Below are 23,029 nucleotides of genomic sequence, written 5' to 3'. Positions count from 1 at the left end.
GAAACATCAGGGAAAATATATTACAATTCATATAAATGATAATTAAAAACATAGAAAATGCCTTAAATCTGAAAGCACTTATTTAAAAGAAAATAACCAAATGTGCTTTATGTATGGTTATTCTTTCTTTAAAGAAGTGAGAACACATATATAATAATACAGAATTGCATTACAATGATTTTACAGATGTTTAATCTAAAATAAAACGTGTACAAATATAATTGAATATTCATATTAGTAATGATTGCATGAAACAAAGAACGTGCATTAGCCTGTACCTTCAATACAAATAATTATAAATCAGTATTGCATTACAAAGATTTTAGATTAGTAAAAAGGGGAATTAAATCGGGGAAAAAAAGCAAAATAAAACATAATAATAATTTTACAAATCACACGAAAATACATTACATTCATTATTAGAGTATGCCTTTGAATCTAAAGCATTTCTTTGCAGGTTAATATTGTTAATACAAATGTTAAATGAACTAATGAATTATAATGTACTATAATGGGAGACGTAAACTAAGATACTTATAATAATAATACATTGGATTTGTATAGCGCTTTTCCTAATGCTCAAAGACGCTTTAAATAAAATCAGAAACAGTACAAAGAGTATAAGTCATTAAAGTCAGCTTTACCAGTTAATAAATATATATATGTGTCAGATTAATGGATCAATACCTGGATAGTGCTAAATGAGGAGGTTACGTGATATTTCATGACATATATCCACTGCATGACCTTATAGGTGCTGTTACGCCCGACTCATAGGCTGCAACAAAGATGGGAGACCAGACAAGTTAAGTGTAACAAAAAGCATATTTATTTACTATAACCAAAACCAAAGGTCTTCAAAGAAACCTAATAAACGTGAGTCAGTCATCAGTAATGATTGTGTGTCTGGGTGTGTGAAAATGTGCAGAAACAAAGATGCGGCCGTGTCCAACAGAAGAGTGAGAGGGCAGTATGGGTTGGTGTTGGCCTTTTAAGTAGACGGCCCAGGAAGGTTTCTCTTTTCTCTATTTCCCCTCCTCGACTCCCCTCCTCGACTCCTATCCTCGTGTCTTAGGCCACATTTACACGAGAACGAAACTGCTTGTATCTGCATAGTTTCTCTTGCGTATAGCCCCATTATTTACACGAGGCCGTAACAAACGGACCCCACAAACGATAACGGGTCCCAAGGTGGATAGATTTGCAAACGAAACTCTCTGGGGGGTCAAACGAGTCGTGTAATCGCCTCTATACGAATATTTCCTGAAAAAATAACGATAGCCCCACCTCTCCCCACCTCTGCTGCTCACTGCTGTAGCATGGCCAGTAGCTCCTGTCAGTAGCTACTGCTAGTGCTACTGCTACTGACCATGCTACAGATGTTAGTACAAAATCTACAGCTCCTCTACCACAACCATCAGCAACAAGTGGACATGGAGAATTACATGAACTACAGCATGTTGCTAAATCCACCGCGGGGCATAAACAGAAGGGTAGCCATGGCAACATTGCTCCGGGGCTGCTGGGCTGCTCCGGGGTCTTCTTTGCTGCTTTTGGTGTATTTTGTGGCGGAAGTTACAGCGCCACTTACAGTCCCGGCATATGTACTACAGCGGTCTCGTTTGAACAGACACGTTAAATGGAACAAATGCATGTGAACGGAAGACTTTTTTGAAAGCGCATACTGTGCATAAACGCAAACGTTCCCGTGTAAAAGCAGTCTTAGTCCCGCCCACAGGAGATGCGAGCGGAGGAGTCGAGGAGGGGAAATGAGAGAAATGAGAAACCTTCCAGGTGTGGCTCGTCAGGTTGATCACCTGAATGACAAACAAGAGCCAGCCAGCAGAACACAAAGGCAGAGACCCCTAGTGGAGTGGAGGGGGTCGTCACAGTGCCCAGTGGATTATGGTAGACTGAGGACTAGGGCTGGTGATACAATGATACCATGAATGAATACAGATGTGTAGTAACGTAATGAATTGGAAGAGCTAGAGTGTAATATATTGTTTAAAACAATAATAATATTTGCAGCCACTACAACAAAGAGCTTATATACAAACAGGGCATTGAGAGACACAAAATAATAAAAAGTATATTATTCACTGCAAGCTCAAAGGATAGAAACTCAATGTAGTTATGTGCATACATATGAACAAATATATAACATATAACCATGACATTGTAATTCATTCATTAAAAAACAAAATCTGATTTGGTTACTTCTTCACTTTGACTCAACAAATACAATTTTAAATAATCCAATACAAATTGTTGAGCTTATTATAATATATTTCAGCCTGTGTCCTAACTAAGTTAACTGCATGCCGTGTTTTGTCTCAATTGGCATAACATGTCTTTGTTATGGAAACTGTCATAATGATAGTAAGCAGAATTAAATATATATAATGCGTCAACATTTAAAATTCTGTTTGCCTGATGTTTCTGTTTAATGGTTTATACGGTTATGTATTTTAAAACGTCACTTTTTCAAATTAAAGTGCACTTAGATGCATTATGGTTGCAGGTATTAGCCGTTAGCTGATTAGCATTCCGTTTGTTGTATACACAAAACGATATTATTCATGATGCATATATATATATATATTTTCTATCTTTGAGTGGGTTATATATATATATAACCCACTCAAAGATAGAAAATCCTAATCTTTACCGTCGAGATTTAACAGCAATCACCTGGTAGTTTTTTCAATGCTTGATTTCTTCTGATTTCATTTTTTTATATATCAGAATTCCCCATGTCAGCTAAATGAAGCTCAAGTTCAATCAGGAAGACCAAGCTCTTCATTCATATTACACGTCACTTCATTACTCTCTCCTCCCTCATTAAGTGATCGGGGCGTCTCTCCCCAGCTAACCAATCTCTCCTCTCTCCATTCTCACAAGCCTATCATAGCTCCCGCTAATCCCTTTATATCTGCTCTTCCCTCTGTCAGCTGTCATTTCAGGTGATAATACGCAACCCTCCTCCACCCCTTTGCCTCCCGTCTCCTTCAGGACCAAGCTAAACCTTCTCCCTTCAGTCCGTTCCCACCTACTTATCACCACCACCAGTGTCTAGACCCCGGGGGGTTTCATCGGAGCGGTTCTTCCCCCTCCTGAATGATAATCCTGCAAACCGGGGCCTAATCGCCAAACACCATTCCATTCTCCTGTTTAATTCTGGCAATCATTATCACATTCATATTACGTGTCCCGGTAATAAACACGTATTTCATACATCAACGTCTCTCCTGATTGAAATGTTTTGTGGAAATTAAAATGTTCTCTTTTTTCGACTGCCTGTAGTGTTACTTTGCCCTCACAGGTTTTAGCAGGAAAACGCAACTCAAAGTCTGGGGGTCTTGATATTGGGGCTTTGTTTCCAAATCTCACACAAAGACACTGACGAGTTCTGCGTGTCCATCCTTACCCTGAAGGCAGGGTGGAGCAGCTCGGTGAATGTGGTGTGGAAGGTGTGGATGTGGGTGACTTTGTTTGCAGAGATCTTGTAGAAGGACAGAGTGCCAGCAGGGCAGTCCAGGTACACCCCCACTGTGTTCGAGATGGGGACAGGGATCTTTCCTCTCTTGTTACTGTGCAGGATAGAGTAGCCATCTTTTTCAGAGCAGCTCAGACTCCAGGAGTGGTCATTCCTTCCAAGGCAGCAGTCTTCACCGTCTCCTCTCCTTTTGATTCTTTTGTAAGTCACTCCTATATAAACATGTCCTTTCCATTCGACCTCAAAGTAACTGCGACCGTCCAGACCATCTCCACACAGAACCTGTTTCCAGTAGTCAAATCTCTCTGGATCATCAGGATATGGCTGCGTCTCTCTGCTCGCTGTCAACTTCCTGTTGTTGTCGGACAGAATGAGATCTTTGTTTGCCGTCTTTGGGTCCAGTGTCAGTTTACGGGCGTCTGATGGAGAGAATATTAGCATTGTTAATGTGAGCATTTTAGCATCTTAACGTCACCTTCTAGCTTGGATCACAGCTAGGCACGTGCATGACTGTAGATTCCAAGAGCCCTTTCAGGACTACCTCATTTGGACAGGATTTTAGACTTTTCAGTTCGGACCAGTGAAACCAGGTCCGGACCAAACAGCCCACAAAGTGAACCAGTGAATGGTAGGCTTTGGGCGCTATTGAAGATTTTATATTTTATCTCACAAGAAGGAGGCTGCAGCAGTCCAGGCAGGACAAGACATGCACATCTTTAAGCATTTGGGCTAGATCCTTATTTAGAAAGGGATGCATCCCTATGGTGTTGTACAAGATACATTTACAGCAATGTTTTCTAAGAACAACAGTTTGTCATCCTGTGTTTCAACCTGTTCACTTTCTTTAATTAAAAGACACTTACACTTCCTTAGACCCGGTTTCATTGACTGCTGTCCACCATGGTCCACCCTGGTGTGAAAACAAAGTCAGATCAGCACTTAATGACTTAATCTAAACTACTTGTTGAGCTACTGAATAAACAAACTCAACCTGTCTGTCCATACCTGAGAGATTCAAGTCTTCCAGCAGAAAGAAGATTAACTCCTGTGTTTCCTGGATTATTGTAGCTGACGTCCAGCTCTCTCAGGACGGAGTTGGATCTCAGAGCAGAGGCCAGAGAAGAAAAGCCTTTCTTTGTGATCAGACAGCCTGATAACCTGCACACACGATTAAGGGTTTTATTACAAGAATATAAAACGTGGTCCTGCTTTTTGTGAAGACCTTTTGTGAACAGGAGATTTATAAAGAACAAGGCCGTAAATCCAAGGCCATGCCAATGACCCCTTTTCCACTTACTCTGGTGCATTATTTGTACACAGATTGTTGTGCACTGTAGTGCATATCAGACTTGCAGTACTCGAGTCCTGGACTCGGCCGATTCGCAGGACTGTAATGGATTTGAACCCTTGAATTTTTGCGTATGAGGACTCGGACTCGTGTACTGATGGACGCGGACTCTAACTCGGACTCGCACATTGACGATCGGACTTGGACTCAAACAAGTTTTGTCTTAAAGGTCACCTATCATGCTATTTTTAGGCAATAGCATAGGTCTCAGATATATACAAATATATTAAAAACATGTCTATGAAGTGTTTTGCTCAAAATACCAAACAGATCACCCATTCTAGCCATGCCTCATATCCCTCTATTTCACTTCCTGTTTCAAAAGTGCTGATTTTGGGGTATAAAGCTTTAAAAAAAGAAAAAATGTATAAAAAAAGAAAAAGGAGGGGGCTGAGCTCATGCGGGACCCAGCAGCTACTGTTTAAACCAGCGGTTTTCAAAGTGTGAGGCGCGCCTCCCCTGGGTGGTGCCAGAGAGCCTCAGGGGAGGCGCAGCGTGAGAAAAAAAATAACGAGAAAAAGATGAGTAAAGTGACACTTGCACACTTTTGGCTGTCTGTGGAGACCGAGTTCTCCCACCTCGCCAAAAAGGCTGTAAAAGTGCTCATTCCCTTCACCTCCACCTACCTGTGTGAGTGCGGGTTTTCCGCATTGACTTTGATCAAAAGCAAGTGCCGGTCAAGGCTGCAGCCAGAGTATGATCTGCGTTTATTCCTGTGTGCATCAAAGACGCAGACTCATTGTTCCCACTAAAGTAGGGGTGAGTGTAATAAGGAGGCAACGTTGACGTTCAGTGTGTTGCCGGGAGCATATAAGGATGTATCCACGATGTTGAAAATGTTAAAAAAAATTAAAATATATGTGTTGAGAACACGGCGTGCGAAAATATACGGGTCGTGCTGCAGCTAGATTTGCCTGTCCTCTGTAAAAAGGTGTCGGCGACTGACATGCAAGGAAGAACGGCTGTCCACAGGCTGTTCCAACTTTAACAACTGTATTAACTTCCAGGGTAGTGAATTGAACATGCTATTGTAATTGGGTGTGTGGTATATTTTCATGCACGGACACGCATGTTCCACAACACACAAACTGAACAACACTCAATTGTCCGATCGCTACCAGTGTCCTTGCGATCTTGTTATAACAACAAGTGCACGTTACTGATGCAATATGGTTGAGACCATTCAGGCTTATTCTAGAGGGGTGCAAGGAATAGTCCAAGTAGTGGGGGAGTTTTATACAATATGTTTAAAACATAAAGATAAAAACATTTAAAAAAGTTATTGTTTAATGTTTTAAGGAGGTGACGCTACTCAGTCAATCAAATCGGTGCAGTCAGTGAGTCAGCACGATAGATTCAAACACACACACAGAGACGAGACAAGAGGAGAGAAACAGTCGGAGTAATTTCAAATGGCGTGCTCAAAAAAGAGAAAGGTAGACAGCGAAAACAGAGCATTTAATGACATTTTCTCTCACTGGACCTCTTTGAAATGCAATTGAATACCCCTGCATTATAGCAACAACAACAATAATAATAGCAATAATAATTAAAGCTGCAAGCAGCGTTGAGCGGGTCTTCGACGCTCCGCAGGCTGTTGTCCGCACGTCGACGTGTCACGTAGGTGTCTCGAGGACTCGGCCGTTGGCAAACGTGGGAAGTTTCAGGCCGATCGGACAACGTACATGGGAGTTACAGCAGTATCATAAACATTGTGTTTGATGGCGAGTGATCTGTCGCCATGGCAACGGAATTTGATGACACCCCATAATACGCCTAGATGTGTTGAGGGCTGCATCGTTATCAAACCTGTGAAGTTTTGGGCCGTTTGGAGCATGTTAACTGGAGTTATGAGAAAACCGTGTTTCACTGCGACCATTTTGTTACCATAGCAACGACATTTGACGAAATCTCAAAACTGACACATATATGTGTCGAGGGCTTGACGGTTAGCACACATGGGAAATTTGAACACTTTTTTACCATTTACACAGGAGTTATAGCAATATCGTGCTTAACGGCGAGGGATGCGTTGCCATGGCAACAGCTTTTGAGGAAAACTCACTATTGTCATATTGAGGTGTTGAGGGCCGGACCATTAACTGTCATCTGAAGTCTGGTCAGGGTTCTTACACCTTTTCCAAAGTCAAATTCAAGCACTTTTCAAGCATTTTCAAGGTGCATTTTCAAGCTTTTCAAGCATCTTACAGCTGTTGTAAATTACATATTTATATACACATACTTATACTCAAATGATTATTTCCCTACCTCACATTAAATCTGATGTTCTTTATGCTATAAACAACCAAATGTGTGTTTCATAATAGCATTCTACATGAGGATGAAAAATTTAAATTTTTAGAAAAGAAAACTAAGTTTAATATTTCAAAATGAGACCCATCTGTACGTAGACTGGGCATCCCATATAACCTGGCTGAGCCAATATAAAACAATCAGCCAAATAACTTTTCAATACATTATTGATTACTATTTTTGAGGTACTTTTAGGTTGGCAGTAAACACAAGTCAGAGGTAAATGGTGTACTTTGACTCCACTACATGTATTTAATACCTTTAGTTACTTTACAGATGTGGATGAATGATGTGAAATATAATCAAGTGTTAAATCAGACTTTAGTTCCACCTGGAGTAAATTCACAAGCTACCCTGCAGTATACAAAGTCATTCAAACTAGCTGCACCTTTGCCAGCTTTGAGAACACTTTAATGATCAATCATTATAAAACATATCATATACAATTATTAGGGATGCTCCGATCGCCAATTTTGGGGCCGATCGCCGGAATCAGCTTGTTCCAGAGGTAGATAAAATAGCTAAGTGTGTTAGGTCTAACTCTTAATGTGTGTTCTGCTTCGCTCACCGGTCCGTCACAGCGGGTGGAGCTGCAGGATTTCTGCTTCACACACACGTTGCATACCGCTATTTTATTGTCACTTTCGGACACTTAAAATACTGCCAGACTAATGAAGCCATTTTGGCGAGCTTGTTTTGCCGCACACAGAGAAAAGTGTCATGTATTTTACATGCAACGATAGCCTAATCTAAAATGCTCTACTATGGCGTACCTTTCGTGTGGTGTGTGGCGTCAGCGCAGACTCTCGCATCGTTATTGTTGCACACTTTGCAGGAGGCTACTCTTGGGCTTCGCTTGACTCTCGTCTTAGCCATGGCTTGTATTTGTCTTCTGCTAGCCAACGCTCGTTGAAACGGCAACCTCCTGGCATACTGTCATCTATCACTCTCATCAGAATGCCCAGGTCACACACGTAACAAAAACACTTGCCGGTCACGCGCATTGCGCGGGAAGGCCGGAGCGGAGCTGTTTTATGTAAAAGCGAAGCAATTAAGCGCGCTCCGACTTCTTTATTTTCTTTTAATCTAAAAAGCAAAGTAAAGCATTTACAATTTCAAGCACTTTATCCCAAATTCAAGCACCATTCCCAAAATTCAAGCACTTTTCAAACCTTGAAAACACCTCGTACAATTTCAAGCATTTTCAAGGATTTCCAGCACCCGTACGCACCCTGCTGGTGCAGTTTGGACCATTTTCCATCGAGTTATGACAACACTTTGTTTCATGGCGAGGGATCTGTCGCCATAGAAACGGCATATGATGACATCCCATAATTAGCATAGAGCTGTTGAGGGCCGGACCATTAGCCATCATCTGAAGTCTGGTGCCGTTTGGAACCTTTTCCATTGAGTTAAGACAAGATTGTGTTTTATGGCGAGGGATGCGTTGCCATGGAAACGGCATACGGTGAGATCTCAGATTTCACGTAGAGGTGTTGAGGCATGGACCGGTGATATAAAAGTGAAGATTGGGGGACGATGGGACCGTGTCCATTGGAGTTACAGCGACACCGTGTTTTATGGCGAGGGATGCGTTGCCATGGTAACGCCATATTAAGTAACATCAAATTTGACGTAGAGCTGTTCAGGGCCGCAGTGTTAACCATCATGTGAAGTTTGGTGGCGTTCTGAGTATGTCAGTTGGTGTTATGACATCGTGTTCCATGGCGAGGGATCGCCTAGCATCAAGCGAACGCGAAATTTTGGCGCCAAATCACGGCTACGCCGTGCGAAAGAAAAAAACTTCGGTGATAACTTTGAATTGCCCATGTCTCGAGACGCTACCCGACGAATTTCGAGTCGTACGGATAAAGTCCCTGGGAGAAGATAGATTTTGTGCGGAGGACGAAAAACGTTTTTCCGACGCCAAATTCAAAATGGCCGACTTCCTGTACGTTATTTTATACCCCTCCAAGAGGCTTTTTTGTTCGTCTCCACACCCTAGATATGCGTAGCGAGTTTCGTTCGTTTACGTGAAAGTTAAAGTGGGGGGAGTTTACGTTAAAAACGGAAGTGGGCGTGGCCTACGCAATTTTTTACGCAAAGTTCCGGAACCAATTACATATCGCAAGTTGCACCACTTCTGACGCGCGTGCAAAATTTGGTGAGTTTTCACATATGTTGCGGGGGTCAAAGGTTTATCGGTCGCTGTGCGCCGACCTAGGTCTCAGACCCTAATAATTGGGAGGGGGGGCGCAGCTGTTCTTATGTTCTCTGAGGGGAGGCTCACCTTCCCACACTTTGAAAACCCCTGGTCTAAACTAAATACTGCCGTGATGAAACGCCATATCATGGATTATCATGAATTATTTCTGAAACAGTATGGAGCTCAAAGGCTTTCTCTCTTGCCGGTTATACCACAAGGTGAGTTCCTTTTTATTTCCTGCTTCTTCACACACATGCTCTCCAGTACAGGTTAGCTCTGTGTGTTAGCGATGCTAATGTAAACACCGACCATATTACGTCCAAAACAGTCGGGCATTGTTTCTGATGGCAACTTTCTGATAGTGCCGTGGGTCCACATTTCCGATATTACGTCAAATCGGACGCAAATCTGGATCAGCTCCGTTGTACCCCCGTTTTTAGAGATGTGGGTACGGAGGAAAAGAGAGGGTTTTATTTTCTGACGCTGCGTGAGTTCCCTGACACACCGGGGACACATGTTTATGTATAAAAGACATCAAAAAGTGCATTTTACATGATAGGTCCCCTTTAAGTCCAGATGTACTCTTGTGCAGCTGCGAGGCGAGTTCCCGTACCACACACCCCCGCTATTCTCAGTCTAAAGATGTGCAGAGACACACTACCCCGCATCGTGCTGTGTACTTTTACAATAAGAGCAGGCAAAATGCCCTTCTGTAAAAGGATGATTGATGAAAAGACTGGGACAACGTCAAATTTCATGAGCAAAAGTTATTTTACATTGTTTACTATCGGTATCTAGGCTCCTAAACCGTAGTTTGGATGCTCACCGGCAAGTTCTGACGCAGCTCGTTGTCAGCTGATAACCAGCTGTCCGGGCTTTTATTTATCAAGGAGAAAAAGATGAACGGTCCGTTCGGGTGCCGATGGAAACATCTGTTTATTGCTGGTTCTCCACAGTTAACAATAAACAGACAACGTAATACATCAAACTAAACTGGACACTTCTCTTTCTAAATACTTTGTCTATCTATTTGTATAACACCTTTCATACAAACATTGCAGCCCAAAGTGCTTCACAGCAGTTATATAGACAGAATAAAAACAATGCATAAAATAAAAGGATAAAACCAATGTAGACAATAACAAATATTGATTGATAAGAACCAAACCAACAGCTACATTTAAATCAAATATATCCACTCAGATGAATACATGTTGACTCGGATTCAGTCTTGCGTGACTCGGACTCTTCTTGGCTGACTCGGACTTGGACTCTGGCTCGAAGAGTGGGGACTTGAGATTGACTCGGACTCGAGATTTGGTGACTTGATTACAACACTGGTGCATATGGCCAGCTTCTCCCTGTTCCCCCCAATACCTCCAACGCTACTTGTAGGTGGACTGGAGAGTCTTGTAAGGTTGAATCATTTAAAATGAACGTCCAGAGAGTTCCAAATAACTGGAATAGAAAGTTATCGTCTGGATATACAAAACAAATATTTCCACCCAATGTTCGTTGTGCACAATATCTGTTAAACAAATGAATGAATACTGACCTGAGAGATTTCAGTTTACAGTGTGTATTCTGCAGTCCTTCACAGAGCAGCTTCACTCCTGAATCCTGCAGGTCGTTGTTGCTCAGGTCCAGCTCTCTCAGACTGGAGGAATCAGAGCTCAGCACTGAAGACAGAGCTTTGCAGCTTTGCTCTGACAGATTACAGCAATTCAGCCTGAAGAAGGATTGGCAACAAAAACGTAACGTAAGATGTTTCTTTCATATTTAATATTCATTGTTTAGAATAGTTTAGATAATAAATAATGCTTCACAATAATTAAAAGACAATACCAAGTAATAAGACCCCCTTGGAGCACCCTCATTTTCAACCTACAGAGCTTTGGTGGAGGCTTTCACCACTGGCATCAGCTTCAGAAGATCCTCCTCTGAATCTGAGTATGTCTTCAGGTCAAACACCTCCAGATCGCTTTGTGAAGACAGTAAGATGAAGACCAAAGCTGACCACTGAACAGGTGACCACTTATCAGTGGAGAGAGAAGTTGAATTCAGGCCTTTCTGGATCTCATGAATTAGTGAACTGTCGTTCAGTTCATTCAGACAGTGGAAGAGATTGATGCTTTTCTCTGCAGAGAAATTATTTTCGATCTTCTTCTTGATGTATTTAACTGTTTCCTGGTTGGTCAGTGCGCTGCTTTTTGTCTGTGTCACCAGGCCTCGTAGGAGTGTCTGATTGGTTGGTACTGAGAGACCCATGAGGAAGCGGAGGAACAAGTCCAGGTGTCCGTTTGGACTCTGTAAGGCCTTGTCCACAGCACTCTGATAGAGGTGTTCAGGTCTGACTCCGATCAATTTAGACCACAGTGAGGATGTTTGTTCTTCTGACAACAGATTGACACCAGAGTTGAAGAATGTCAGATGGACATGAAGAGCAGCCAGGAACTCCTGAACGCTCAGATGGACGAAGCTGAACATCTTGTCCTGGTGAATTCCTGTCTCCTCTTTAAAGACCTCAGTGAACACTCCTGAGTACACTGAGGCTGCTCTGATATCGATGCCACACTCGGTCAGGTCGGACTCATAGAAGATGATGTTGCCTTTCTTCAGCTCCTGGAAAGCCAGTTTCCCCAGAAACCCGACCATCTTCCTGCTCTCTGTATTCCAGTGTGGATCGGTCTCAGCTCCTCCATCATACTTGACTGTCTTCACTTTGGACTGAACCACCAGGAAGTGGATGTACATCTCAGTCAGGGTCTTGGGCAGCTCTCCTCCCTCTCTGGTTTTCAACACCTCCTCCAGAACTGTAGCAGAGATCCAGCAGAAGATGGGGATGTGGCACATGATGTGGAGGCTTCGTGAGGTCTTGATGTGGGAGATGATGGTGCCGGCCGGCTCCTGCTCTTTAAATCTCTTCCTGAAGTAAACCTCCTTCTGTGGGTCGGTGAACCCTCGGACCTCTGTCACCATGTCCACACACTCAGGAGGGATCTGATTGGCCGCTGCAGGTCTTGTGGTTATCCAGAGGCGAGCAGAGGGAAGCAGCTTCCCCCTGATGAGGTTTGTCAGCAGCACATCCACTGAGGTGGACTCTGTGACATCAGTCAGGATCTCAGTGTTGTGGAAGTCCAGAGGAAGTCGACACTCATCCAGACCGTCAAAGATCAACAGGACTTGGGACTCTTCAAACCTCCAGACTCCTGCTTTTTCAAATTCAGGAATGAAGTAATGAACAAGATCCACCAAACTGTACTTTCTTTCTTTCAGCACATTCAGCTCTTTGAAAGAGAAAGGAAATATGAACTGTATGTCCTGGTTGGCTTTGCCTTCAGCCCAGTCCAGAGTGAACTTCTGTGTTAAGACTGTTTTCCCAATGCCAGCCCCACCCTTTGTTATCACTGTTCTGATTGGTGTATCTCTTCCAGGTGAGGCCTTAAAGATGTCTTCACATCTGATTGTTGTTTCTGGTGTGTCTGGTTTCCAGAATGCTTTCTCAATCTGTATGACCTCGTGGTCTTTATTGGTCTCTGCAGTCGCTCCCTCTGTGATGTACAGCTGTGTGTAGATCTGATTCAGAACGGATGGATTTCCTGCTTTAGCAATCCCCTCAAACACAAATTCAAACTTCTTCTTCAGATTAGATTTGAGTTTATGTTGGCCGATTGCAGCAAGAAATTCTACAAGAAAAAAAGAATTTTTTTTATTAGGGGCTTTAATTATTAATTATTGTCAACAATGACACGGCTGGAAACGAGAAAGCCACGCCCAGAGTTGAAAGTCAAACGTTGGGAAGGCAGCAGCTCGCACTGCTTGTAATGTGAAAAGGAACAACCAATCACAGCCGAGAGATATCTTGACTTTCGTAAATATTGGTATGCAGCAAATATGCAGAAATTGTTTATTTTAGTGACATTACACTGACTTGAAGATCTGTCCAGTGTTTCACCTTTCTTCATTTTATAAGAACCACTGATAAAATGTGACACGAACATTAATAATCTCTGCTCTTGTGTCTCTCAAGTGCTCGTGTCATGCACATACCCACACACACCAAGAGCGAAGCAAACTGCGTTTTCTAGGGAAAACACTGCTGTCCCATGGACAATATTTTAATAGAACTTTAAAAAACAACACCTGGAAGATCGGATAGAACTGTTAGCTGGTTATGGTCCCTTAGCAACTAAAGGCGAAAGCTGCCTCAGCGCCCTTGAAAAGTCGACTCAACAGTAGGCTCTACATGCTAGACAAACAGCTTTTGATGGTGTGTTAACCAGTATGAATAGATTTAATGCAGATTTGAATATTGACAGTAAACTGTAGACGTGTGAATCTATGATTTTAACATTTATTTTAAACGTCTTACTGTTTCTCAGTGAGTCTGCCAGTTCCTCCTGCTTCATTGTTCTCAGGAAGTCCAGTGTGATCTTCAGAAATGCCTCTCTTCTGCTCCTCCTCTGCTCTTCCTCTTCCCCATCAACCACTTCTTCAGACTTACCTTGGCTCTCGAAGCATTCTGGGTTATTAGTTCTCAAAACCTTCTGGAACTTCTTAAGCTCTTTCTTCAGATAGGCAAACATGTTCTCCTCAAGAAGCTGCAATTCAATAAAATTGAATTTTTGTAAAAATGTGCTTGTATTCTGTCTTACCAAGTCTTCCCTTGAGTCAGAAAAATATCCTATATCTGTTTCTACCTGAAAGCAGAATCCTTGCTAGTGATTCAGCTGCTGTCACAGTGTTGCAATCAAGGCTTATCCCTGCACTACACTAATCATTTAGCCGAGTTTGCCCGTTCAACTGTTGGAGATACCTGTGACAGCGTCTACTGCTGCTTTGATTGGTTAGTTGGATTGTTTGACTTTGGTGTTTGGGTTAGCTCGGATTGACAAAAATCACACAATAACACAAACCATCTAACGCAATCAAGGCATGGCAACGTACGTGTTATGCCAAAGGAGTCTGGTGGCTTTAATGAGAGCATGAATAACCGCTTCAGTTCCCCAACTGAAAGGTTTATAGGACAGCAATATTTATTGGTAAAGCAATACATATTCTAAATATAGCTTACCCCTAAATCTTCATGATATGGGCCAGTGATCATTCATTTAGCAGTTTTTGTGTCACTTCTGTTTGCAATTCACTTGCTAACACAAGAAAAACAAGCAAGGTCAATAAAACGTACGTAGAGGTTCTGATCACTCCTCCAGTGTCTGCTCTGATTCTTGCACAACACGTTGACGCCCGGCAATCCCGATCCCACCCTGCCCCCACACCCAGAAAACCTTCTCCTCCCAGCGGTCCAAACCCCTGCTGCTAGCCTGTGTGCTCATATTCAGATCTTTGCTAACTTGCGTTGGCAGCAGTTAACATTACCAGTAAATAACCGATAGTTGAAGCGGAGTTTCTAGAGGACATCAGAGGAAACCCCAGGAAACATTTAATTAATTAAATATGATGCAATTTTACTAAAGTGAACTTAATGCCGATAATCTTACAATCTTTGCACAGGAGACGTCACGACTCGCACTTCAAGATTACATGCAACGTGCAGGAACATGCGTTTGGGCTGCAGAGTGGGACTGAGAGAGGCACCTTTCTCCCTATTACAAATCAGTGTAGCATCAAAATAACTTTGTATTTTCTCCAAACTGCATGATCTACTGCTTGGATATAAGAACACTACTTCTAACAATCCGAAATATCACATTAAAGGTAGGGATGTTTACACACCATGAATATGGAGTCCAACTCTGTGTGAACCTCTGAAGTTTCCTGTTGATCCCTGGGGAGAAAAAAACATTCATTAGTGTTTGATTTAAGTCAAACAAACACTGAAGAATTTAAGTGTTGCAATACATGGAGAATTGACAAAAGACAGGCTAAGATGTTAGAAGCTCGTTGCCTGAAGAAAGCAGGTGTTTGAAGTTAGAACATTAACTAATCGTAGCCACCAGGTGTCAGACCGTAGGCAAGCACATATAGTGTTGTTGTATCCTTTCTAAGACAATATGAGCTCAAAAGGTCCGGTTAACTTACTTAGGAATTGCATCTTGCCGTTTGAAAGCTGTAGGGCATGGGTCGGCAACAGGCCATTGTTGGCCCGCCAGCAATAATATTTGGCCCGGAAAATGTGCTTTGTTTTGAAAGAAAAGTTTTGGCTCATCGGACATTTATGAGAGAACATCCCTAATGTCCGAGTGCAAGTGAATGCAGCACAAGACGCGAGCCTTGTAACCCCTCCCCCGGCCCTGGCACAAGCATGCAAATGTGATTGTCATTTGAACCAGACGGCGCAAAACGAGAAGCATTCGGTCTACAATGACCGAGAAGAGACGGTCAGCATTGATTCAAAACACACTAAAGCTTTGGACCTTAATAAGTTTGTGAGCAGGTGCGGACTGGCCATCTGTAGATTCTGGAGAATCACAGAACGGCCGGTCGTCAAGGGCCGGCTCGGTTTGTTGACGGCCGGCACCGCAGCGAGGCTCCCCCCGTTGACAGTTCACTAGTAACGGTTATCAACTCGGTAACTCAAGCCAGGGTTTCTCTGTCTGGCTGAGTGGGCGTTCACATGAAAGGGGCGGGGTTAGCAACATTTGACCAATCACAAACATGGACAAGCGTACTGACAGCGCAGCGTCATACTTCCTGAATGAAAAGTGAACTTTAATATTAGTCAAATATGAAGAAGTTCAACTTTAAACATCCATGACTTAACACTTTATCCAGGATGAAAGCCACGTAGCTGCACCTGCAAGGTGAATACAGCTGGTAAAATAATTTTTTTTGAATGCGTACATTAACAGGTTTATGAAATCACTGCCCCGTCCAAGACACGAGTGGATCTGACTTTAATTACATTTGACTCAAGTGTTTCGTCAACTTAATGTGTTGCTTAAAATAATACTTCTGCATACAGTATGTGACACTGTGAGTGTTGCACGGCCAGATACGGCTCAGCTGACTCAGATAAGGAAATATATGATACATTATGATGTGATATGATATGAATGATAATGGGACACATCTACGTCTGCACTCACAGTGCCGCGGACTGTACTTAATGTTACTCTGATCCGGTTACTTATGTCGTGGCAGATATTTAAGTAAGCTTTCTTAACGCTAATGTTATAATAGTCAGATTGCTCTGAAGATGGGAGGGGATATTCTATTCATTTTCACGTTCACACAGTCAGTTGATTTTTGCCGGCCGTCTTTCCTGCAACGGCAGTTTTTCTGTATTTTCTTTCTCCTGTAATATGACTTGATAGCTTTAAACTCCGCACACTGAGCTCTGATTGGTCAGCAGGCGGTGCTTTCACTGAGTTGATCTCCTATCCTGGAACCTAACCTGGGTTGCGGTCGAATAATCCAAAAATCAGCTCCTAAATTCTAACCCTATCGTCTATTCCTTGACCTCTATGTGAAACGTCACGGGGTTAAGGGATAGTGGATAGGAGAATTCAAAAGGACTTAGGAGAAGAGACTGCGGTACTTTAGAGAATCGACTGCACTTTCACTATCCGACGTGTTTATGATGCACCAGCGGAGGTCATAAATGTGCGCCTGCTGCTGTGGGGAAACTATGGAAACTACAGTTTTCTATACAGCGGACTACAACATGGATGTTTAATAAGAACGAGGGACTACTGTAAACTCATCTAGAGACTCTGCACCGTGCTCTGATGCTGTTGTTTTATGCTTTATGAACGGGGGACAACAGAGAAACATATTCTTCATGACCAAAGTTGGAATTGAAATAAAAAAGGAAAGTGAAACTTATGCTCGTCACCCTCTCCCTCCGGTCCACATTAATACAAATGATCCCAATACATATGATTGTATGAAATGATCTTAAAATCAATACAAATGTATTTATTATAAACGTTAGTCCTTAACATCTATCACTGTGTATATCACCATTCAAACATCTTTTAAAAGTTGAACAAACCCCACACAGCTCAGTAAAGACTGTGAAATGTTGACTTTATTTGATCATTTCAGTAAAAACTAACGTTCATATTTCTCTTTTTGATTATAATACTGATGAACGTTCAAAACAAAGCACTTTGGCAACTTACCACATACGTTTTAAAATGCTTAATAAGCACCGTAACTTTCATGATATCATTTCTCGTTCATAATCGGTTGTAACGGCGTGAACAGCCGACTGTTGTGTGACGGCAAATGCGGCGGCCGCAAGGCATTGTGGGGCAGCATTTTCTCCTCTCCTTTCGGTTAGGGAGGTCCAGTGGTTCCTAAGCTAAAGGAGGTTATAAAGGAAGTTTGAAACCTCCTTTCCTTTTAATTTAGAGAATTCGAACGGCACTTATCATGGCTGCCACTGAGGGACTTCCGGGTCATTTCACTCCGTTAGGAAGGTTCCTAAGCTAAATGGACTATTCGACCGCAACCCTGGTCCGGACCAGGTTAGCCATTCAGCATGAGTCACCATGGAGATCTAGCCCGCTAAAAAGAGAACCAGCGTCGTAGGACCGGAAACCCAGAGTTTTCCCTGAAGTTAGCTCACTAAGAGAAAATCCGGCTTCGTAGTACAGGCCTCAGGTGTCAGATTGTAGACAAGCACATATAGTAGTGTTTATTTTCAAAGACAACATGAGCTCAAAAGGTTCTGAAAATTAGCTTTGTGTCCGGTCTAAACCCTGGGAGCAGATATGTGTGTGTGTGTGTGTGTGTGTGTGTGTGTGTGTGTGTGTGTGTGTGTGTGTGTGTGTGTGTGTGAATCTCTGTCTCTCTCTTTGTCAATGTGTGTGTCTCTCTCTCTCAACTGCACTTGCTAATGTTAAATGTAACCTCGTCCTCACCAAGTTATTACTCTTATTATTAACCATCTGAACAACACATTAAAGAAGATGCTGAGGGTTACACTCAGGCAGAAACCCTTGTTCTGAAAAAGAAAAGATGAAAGTCCGATAACAATTTAAAAAACATTTATATATTGTTTTAAATTGAAATAGCCCTTTTACACTGTACTGCTATTTTACTACTTTACTAAACTAACTGTGTTTCTGTAATATACTGCCCTTGTGTATTTATTATAAATAAAGCAGTTTATATTATCAGATGATATAAAAACTGGATCCTCTTCAGGTCAGGTTACAGTAGAAACAGAGTCTTACTTTGTGTCTGAGGGTCCAGGTTCATTACTGAAGTTTAGAGGTGGCCACATAGACCCGTCACTCTTCAGAGACAGACAGCTGGGGGCTGGAGACCCTGCTCTCTGTCTGTGGAAACAACACATGTTTTACACACATCATTAGTTCTTCATAAGAGCAGCATTACCTGATTAAAGATGTTTAGACTTGCCCTCAACTTTCTGTTTTGAAGTCGTGTTTGTGGGTTTCTGTAGTTACTAGGGATGGGAACGATTAATCGAATATTCGAAATTATTCAGGTATTCGAATATGAGAATATGAATATTTTTATTGTAATCTTTTTTCTTTTTTTTTGGGAGGGGTGCCTAAGTTGATTACATATGATCAAATGGAATAATTCAATGTATACGACAGTGCCATAGCTAAATGTGTTAGGTCTAAAGGTGTGTTTTGCTCCGCTCACAGCGGGCAGAGCTGCAGGTGCTGATCTCTCTCTCGCGTCCGGTTATACTTCACTCGCGTTTATGTCCAAATCCATCAGATCTAGCTAGTTCTAGCTAATGATATGGCTGCTGCCCCTCCCTACTCGCAGATCACGCAGACTCAAACCTCATCTTATGCCCACATTCCAGCTGAGAGGGTCTTCTCTACAGCTGGCCTGATTGTGAATCGCCTCCGCACCCGCCTCTCCCCTGAATAGACATGCTTATATTCTTAAACAAGAATGAGCATTGAATAGCTGCATTCTGTGCATAGGCCCAGTTACAGGTTGTTGATCTCTGTTGTGATAGGGTTACGTTACCCTAACCCATTTTGTTGTTCGTGTATGATCCCTCTTTCATTTAAAAACCAAGTTATGTTTTAAGCATGAAAGCTGTAAGCCTATAGCTGTCAACTGTTCAAACTGTGATCACCAGTTCAATACATTTGACAAATTCGACTTGGTTTCTATACTTATTTGAACTTGGATTTCTTTAACAAGTAACATGTAATGTAATTTATTTTTCCAAATTATAATTTTTTTTTTAATTTCCCCCCATTTTTTTTATAGGATATGTACATTACGGTTAATCGTTTTTTTGGGGGTCGAATATTCGAATATACATTTGATTTCAAATTCCCATCCCTAGTAGTTACCAGTCATTTGTGAGGATTACAAAATTGAAATGTTTGTCATTATTTAGCTTTACCTAAAACAAAGTCCTTCATGTTGAGTGTGAGAATGATTTCACTATAGTAGATGAATTACTATCGCTGGTGACCTGGGTGCAGGTAGTGGTAGGAAGACATCAGTGAGGAGCATGTAGCTGTGAGGAAAGAGCTTTTGTGGTAGCTAATGTTAAACACACCCTGCTCGCCATGTTAATATTAACCACTTATTTACTCTCTTCCAGTGTGTTTCTGTACTGCGCTCAATTAATTATATTAAAAAGCAGTTTATATTATCAGATTACATAAAAACAGAATCCTCTTCAGGTTACAGTAGAAACAGACTCTTACTTTGTGTCTGAGGGTCCGGGTTCTTTACTGAAGACTGGAGGTTCCCCTATGGACCCGTCACTCTTCAGAGACAGACAGCTGGGGGCTGGAGACCCTGCTCTCTGTCTGTGGAAACAACACATGTTTTACACACATCATTAGTTCTTGTAAAGAGCAGCATTTGATTTCAGCCCAATTAAAGATTTTTGGACTTGCTCTGAACTGAATCAAATACATTACATTGCGTTAAATAAAAACTGAATCCTCTCCAGGGGCCTCATTTATAAACGGTGCATACGCTCTAAGCAATGTTTGCGATTTATAGAAAACAAACTTGACAGAAAAATGTGCGGTCCTCCACGGACACTCTGACCCATCCGTGCGCACTACGCACAAAAAACGGGAGAGACGAGAAACTGCGACCCCGCTGGCAGAAGGAAGAATGGAGAGAAATATGTGGAAATAATACCATCAATAAAATGTTACCTCTCATTTATCAAATATGAAGAATTCATTTGCAAACATTGATTAAAGCCAATCTTAAAATGATTAAACAAACGCCTGTCTGAGACTCCTCAGTGCACACAAAAACAACTTGGAGAAATAAATAAATACTGAAATGTTATTTAAAACCACCTCGAATATGTTGTGTTATGAAATGTTTTCTCATAAATGATGCGGTAAGCAGGAGGACAGAATTACTTTAAACTGACGCCGTTTTGCATTTCTATAGGTTGTATAGATACGAGCATGGTTTTATATACTATCACGTTTAATCGTGTTTTATGCCGTTTGCCAAGACTTGATAAGTCGCTCATAAAACACAGGAGGTATGGAAACTAAGAACACCATATGTGGTAAATTGTGCAGCTAATAACACAATTTGTTTTATTTCTTTTAACTGGTGGATAGTTGCTGCGGGGGGGGCAGGAGTTGAGATGCACAGGCTGCAGTGGAGACGCTGCACACAGCTGATCGACAGCTGGAACACAAACCACGAAATTAAATACATTTTTTCAGATCCAGTCGTCATGACTCCACTCCGGAGGGATCCCCCGATACTTTCTTGCAGTTGCTCATCATGGGGGGGGGGTCTCCTGTCCCCGGCACAAACACACTGCCTGAGGAAGGTTATGTGTTTTTTGTCATTAACTTTTTTCAGACCACTTATTTATTTATTTTGGTGGCGATCCGACCTCCATGCTGCTACTCTGGTTCAAACTGCATCCACCAAACAATGTGATTTGTCTCCACCTCCCCAAAAGAACCAAAATCTGACACGGTGTGAAATGTATTTTTTAGCTGTTCTGTCGTCATTTCCGGTGATCTTCTTCACGGTGTCAGATTGTAGACAAGCACATATAGTATTGTTGTTTATTTTCAAAGACAACATGAGCTCAAAAGGTTCTGAAAATTAGCTTTGTGTCCGGTCTTAACCCTGGGAGCAGGTACCGGCAGGGAGACATCAGTGAGGAGCATGTAGCTGTGAGGAAAGAGTTTGGGAGGCAGCCCAGAGCTGAGTGTAAAGGCCTTGACACACCAGGCCGAAATCGGCCGTTTTCGTTAGTCGGACGACGAAGCGTGCCCTGTCGCCCAAACTCAATTTGGTGTGTCCCGCACCGTCGGCCGTGACACGCCTTATTTGGCCTTTCATGGCCGACGCGTCGGCCACAGGCAGTCGGACAAAGAAATCACTCTGATTGGCTGTTCAGCTAGCGAATCAGTGCATGAGAAGCGAAATGGTTGCTTGAGAATGTCTTCCACAAGCAACACTCCAATGGCTGATAGCTCCAGTACCGCACGAAACATGTTTTCGATGGACGAGAGTGAAAATGGAACGCACACGCTATTTGTTGTTTGTTTATATCACAGTCTGTTCTTCTTCTGTCTTCCGGTTGTTGCCTCTTTTGAATGACGAATACACACTACCGCCGCCTGCTGGTAAGGAGAGTTATTGCCACTCACGCATGCGCAGTTCGTACGTGCTCGGCTGAAGTCTTTGCGGTGTGTTCCAGTGCGACACATGGCCAAGACGCAGGAGAACACAGCGATGCAACAGTCGGCGTGTTCTCTGGTGACTGCTTGGTGTGTCAGGGCCTTTAAAGAAACCTATTTATGTGCGTGTGTGTGTATGTGTGTGTGAATGTGTGTGTGTGTGTGTGTGTGTGTGTGTGAATCTCTGTCTCTCTCCGTGTCAATGTGTGTCTCACTCTCTCTCAACTGCACTTCCTAATGTTAAACGTAACCTCCTCCTCACCAAGTTATTACTCTTATTATTAACCATCTGAAAAATACATTTAAAAAAGATGCTGAGGGTTACACTCAGACAGAAACCCTTGTTCTGAAAAAGAAAAGATGAAAGCCCGATAACATTTAAAAAACATTTATATATTGTTTTAAATTGAAATAGCCCTTTTACACTGTACTGTACTGCTATTTTACTACTTAACTAAACTTACTGTGTTTCTGTAATATACTGCCCTTGTGTATTTATGATAAATAAAGCAGTTTATATTATCAGATGATATAAAAGCTGAATCCTCTTCAGGTCAGGTTACAGTAGAAACAGACTCTTACTTTGTGTCTGAGGGTCCAGGTTCATTACTGAAGTTTAGAGGTGGCCACATAGACCCGTCACTCTTCAGAGACAGACAGCTGGGGGCTGGAGACCCTGCTCTCTGTCTGTGGAAACAACACATGTTTTACACACATCATTAGTTCTTGTAAAGAGCATCATTTGATTTCTGCCCAATTAAAGATTTTTGGACTTGCTCTGAACTGAATCAAATACATTACATTGCGTTAAATAAAAACTGAATCCTCTCCAGGGGCCTCATTTATAAACGGTGCGTACGCTCAAAAGATGGCGTACGCCAGTTTCTAAGCAATGTTTGCGATTTATAAAAAACAAACTTGACAGGAAAATGTGCGGTCCTCCACGGACACTCTGACCCATCTGTACGCACTAAGCACAAAAACGGGAGAGACGAGAAACTGCGACCCCGTTGGCAGAAGGAAGAATGGAGAGAAATATGTGGAAATAATACCATAAATAAAATGTT

The 23,029-nt window shown here is 42.2% G+C and overlaps 1 protein-coding gene across 4 annotated transcripts; it reads right to left on the bottom strand.

The window, feature by feature from the left end:
• Positions 1 to 2,450: 2,450 nt before the first annotated feature.
• LOC117470121 (NLR family CARD domain-containing protein 3-like) lies at positions 2,451 to 22,681 on the bottom strand. 4 transcript variants are annotated; one of them, XM_034114674.1, is made up of 10 exons: positions 22,545 to 22,681; positions 19,989 to 20,093; positions 18,513 to 18,617; positions 15,103 to 15,154; positions 13,739 to 13,967; positions 11,255 to 13,052; positions 10,922 to 11,095; positions 4,505 to 4,657; positions 4,363 to 4,409; positions 2,451 to 3,918 (listed from the first exon to the last, which is right to left on the bottom strand). In XM_034114674.1, the coding sequence occupies exons 1-10, from the start codon at positions 22,664 to 22,666 to the stop codon at positions 3,347 to 3,349; spliced, it is 3,357 nt and encodes a 1,118-aa protein (XP_033970565.1). In that variant the 5' UTR covers positions 22,667 to 22,681; the 3' UTR covers positions 2,451 to 3,346. The 4 variants fall into 4 exon arrangements, with proteins under 4 accessions (XP_033970565.1, XP_033970566.1, XP_033970567.1 ...); XM_034114675.1 differs by lacking the exon at positions 18,513 to 18,617; XM_034114676.1 differs by lacking the exon at positions 19,989 to 20,093.
• Positions 22,682 to 23,029: the final 348 nt, after the last annotated feature.

Source organism: Trematomus bernacchii, unplaced genomic scaffold, assembly GCF_902827165.1.
Source record: "Trematomus bernacchii unplaced genomic scaffold, fTreBer1.1, whole genome shotgun sequence".
Classification (NCBI taxonomy): domain Eukaryota; kingdom Metazoa; phylum Chordata; class Actinopteri; order Perciformes; family Nototheniidae; genus Trematomus; species Trematomus bernacchii.
This window is presented reverse-complemented; position numbering and strand designations above follow the sequence as displayed.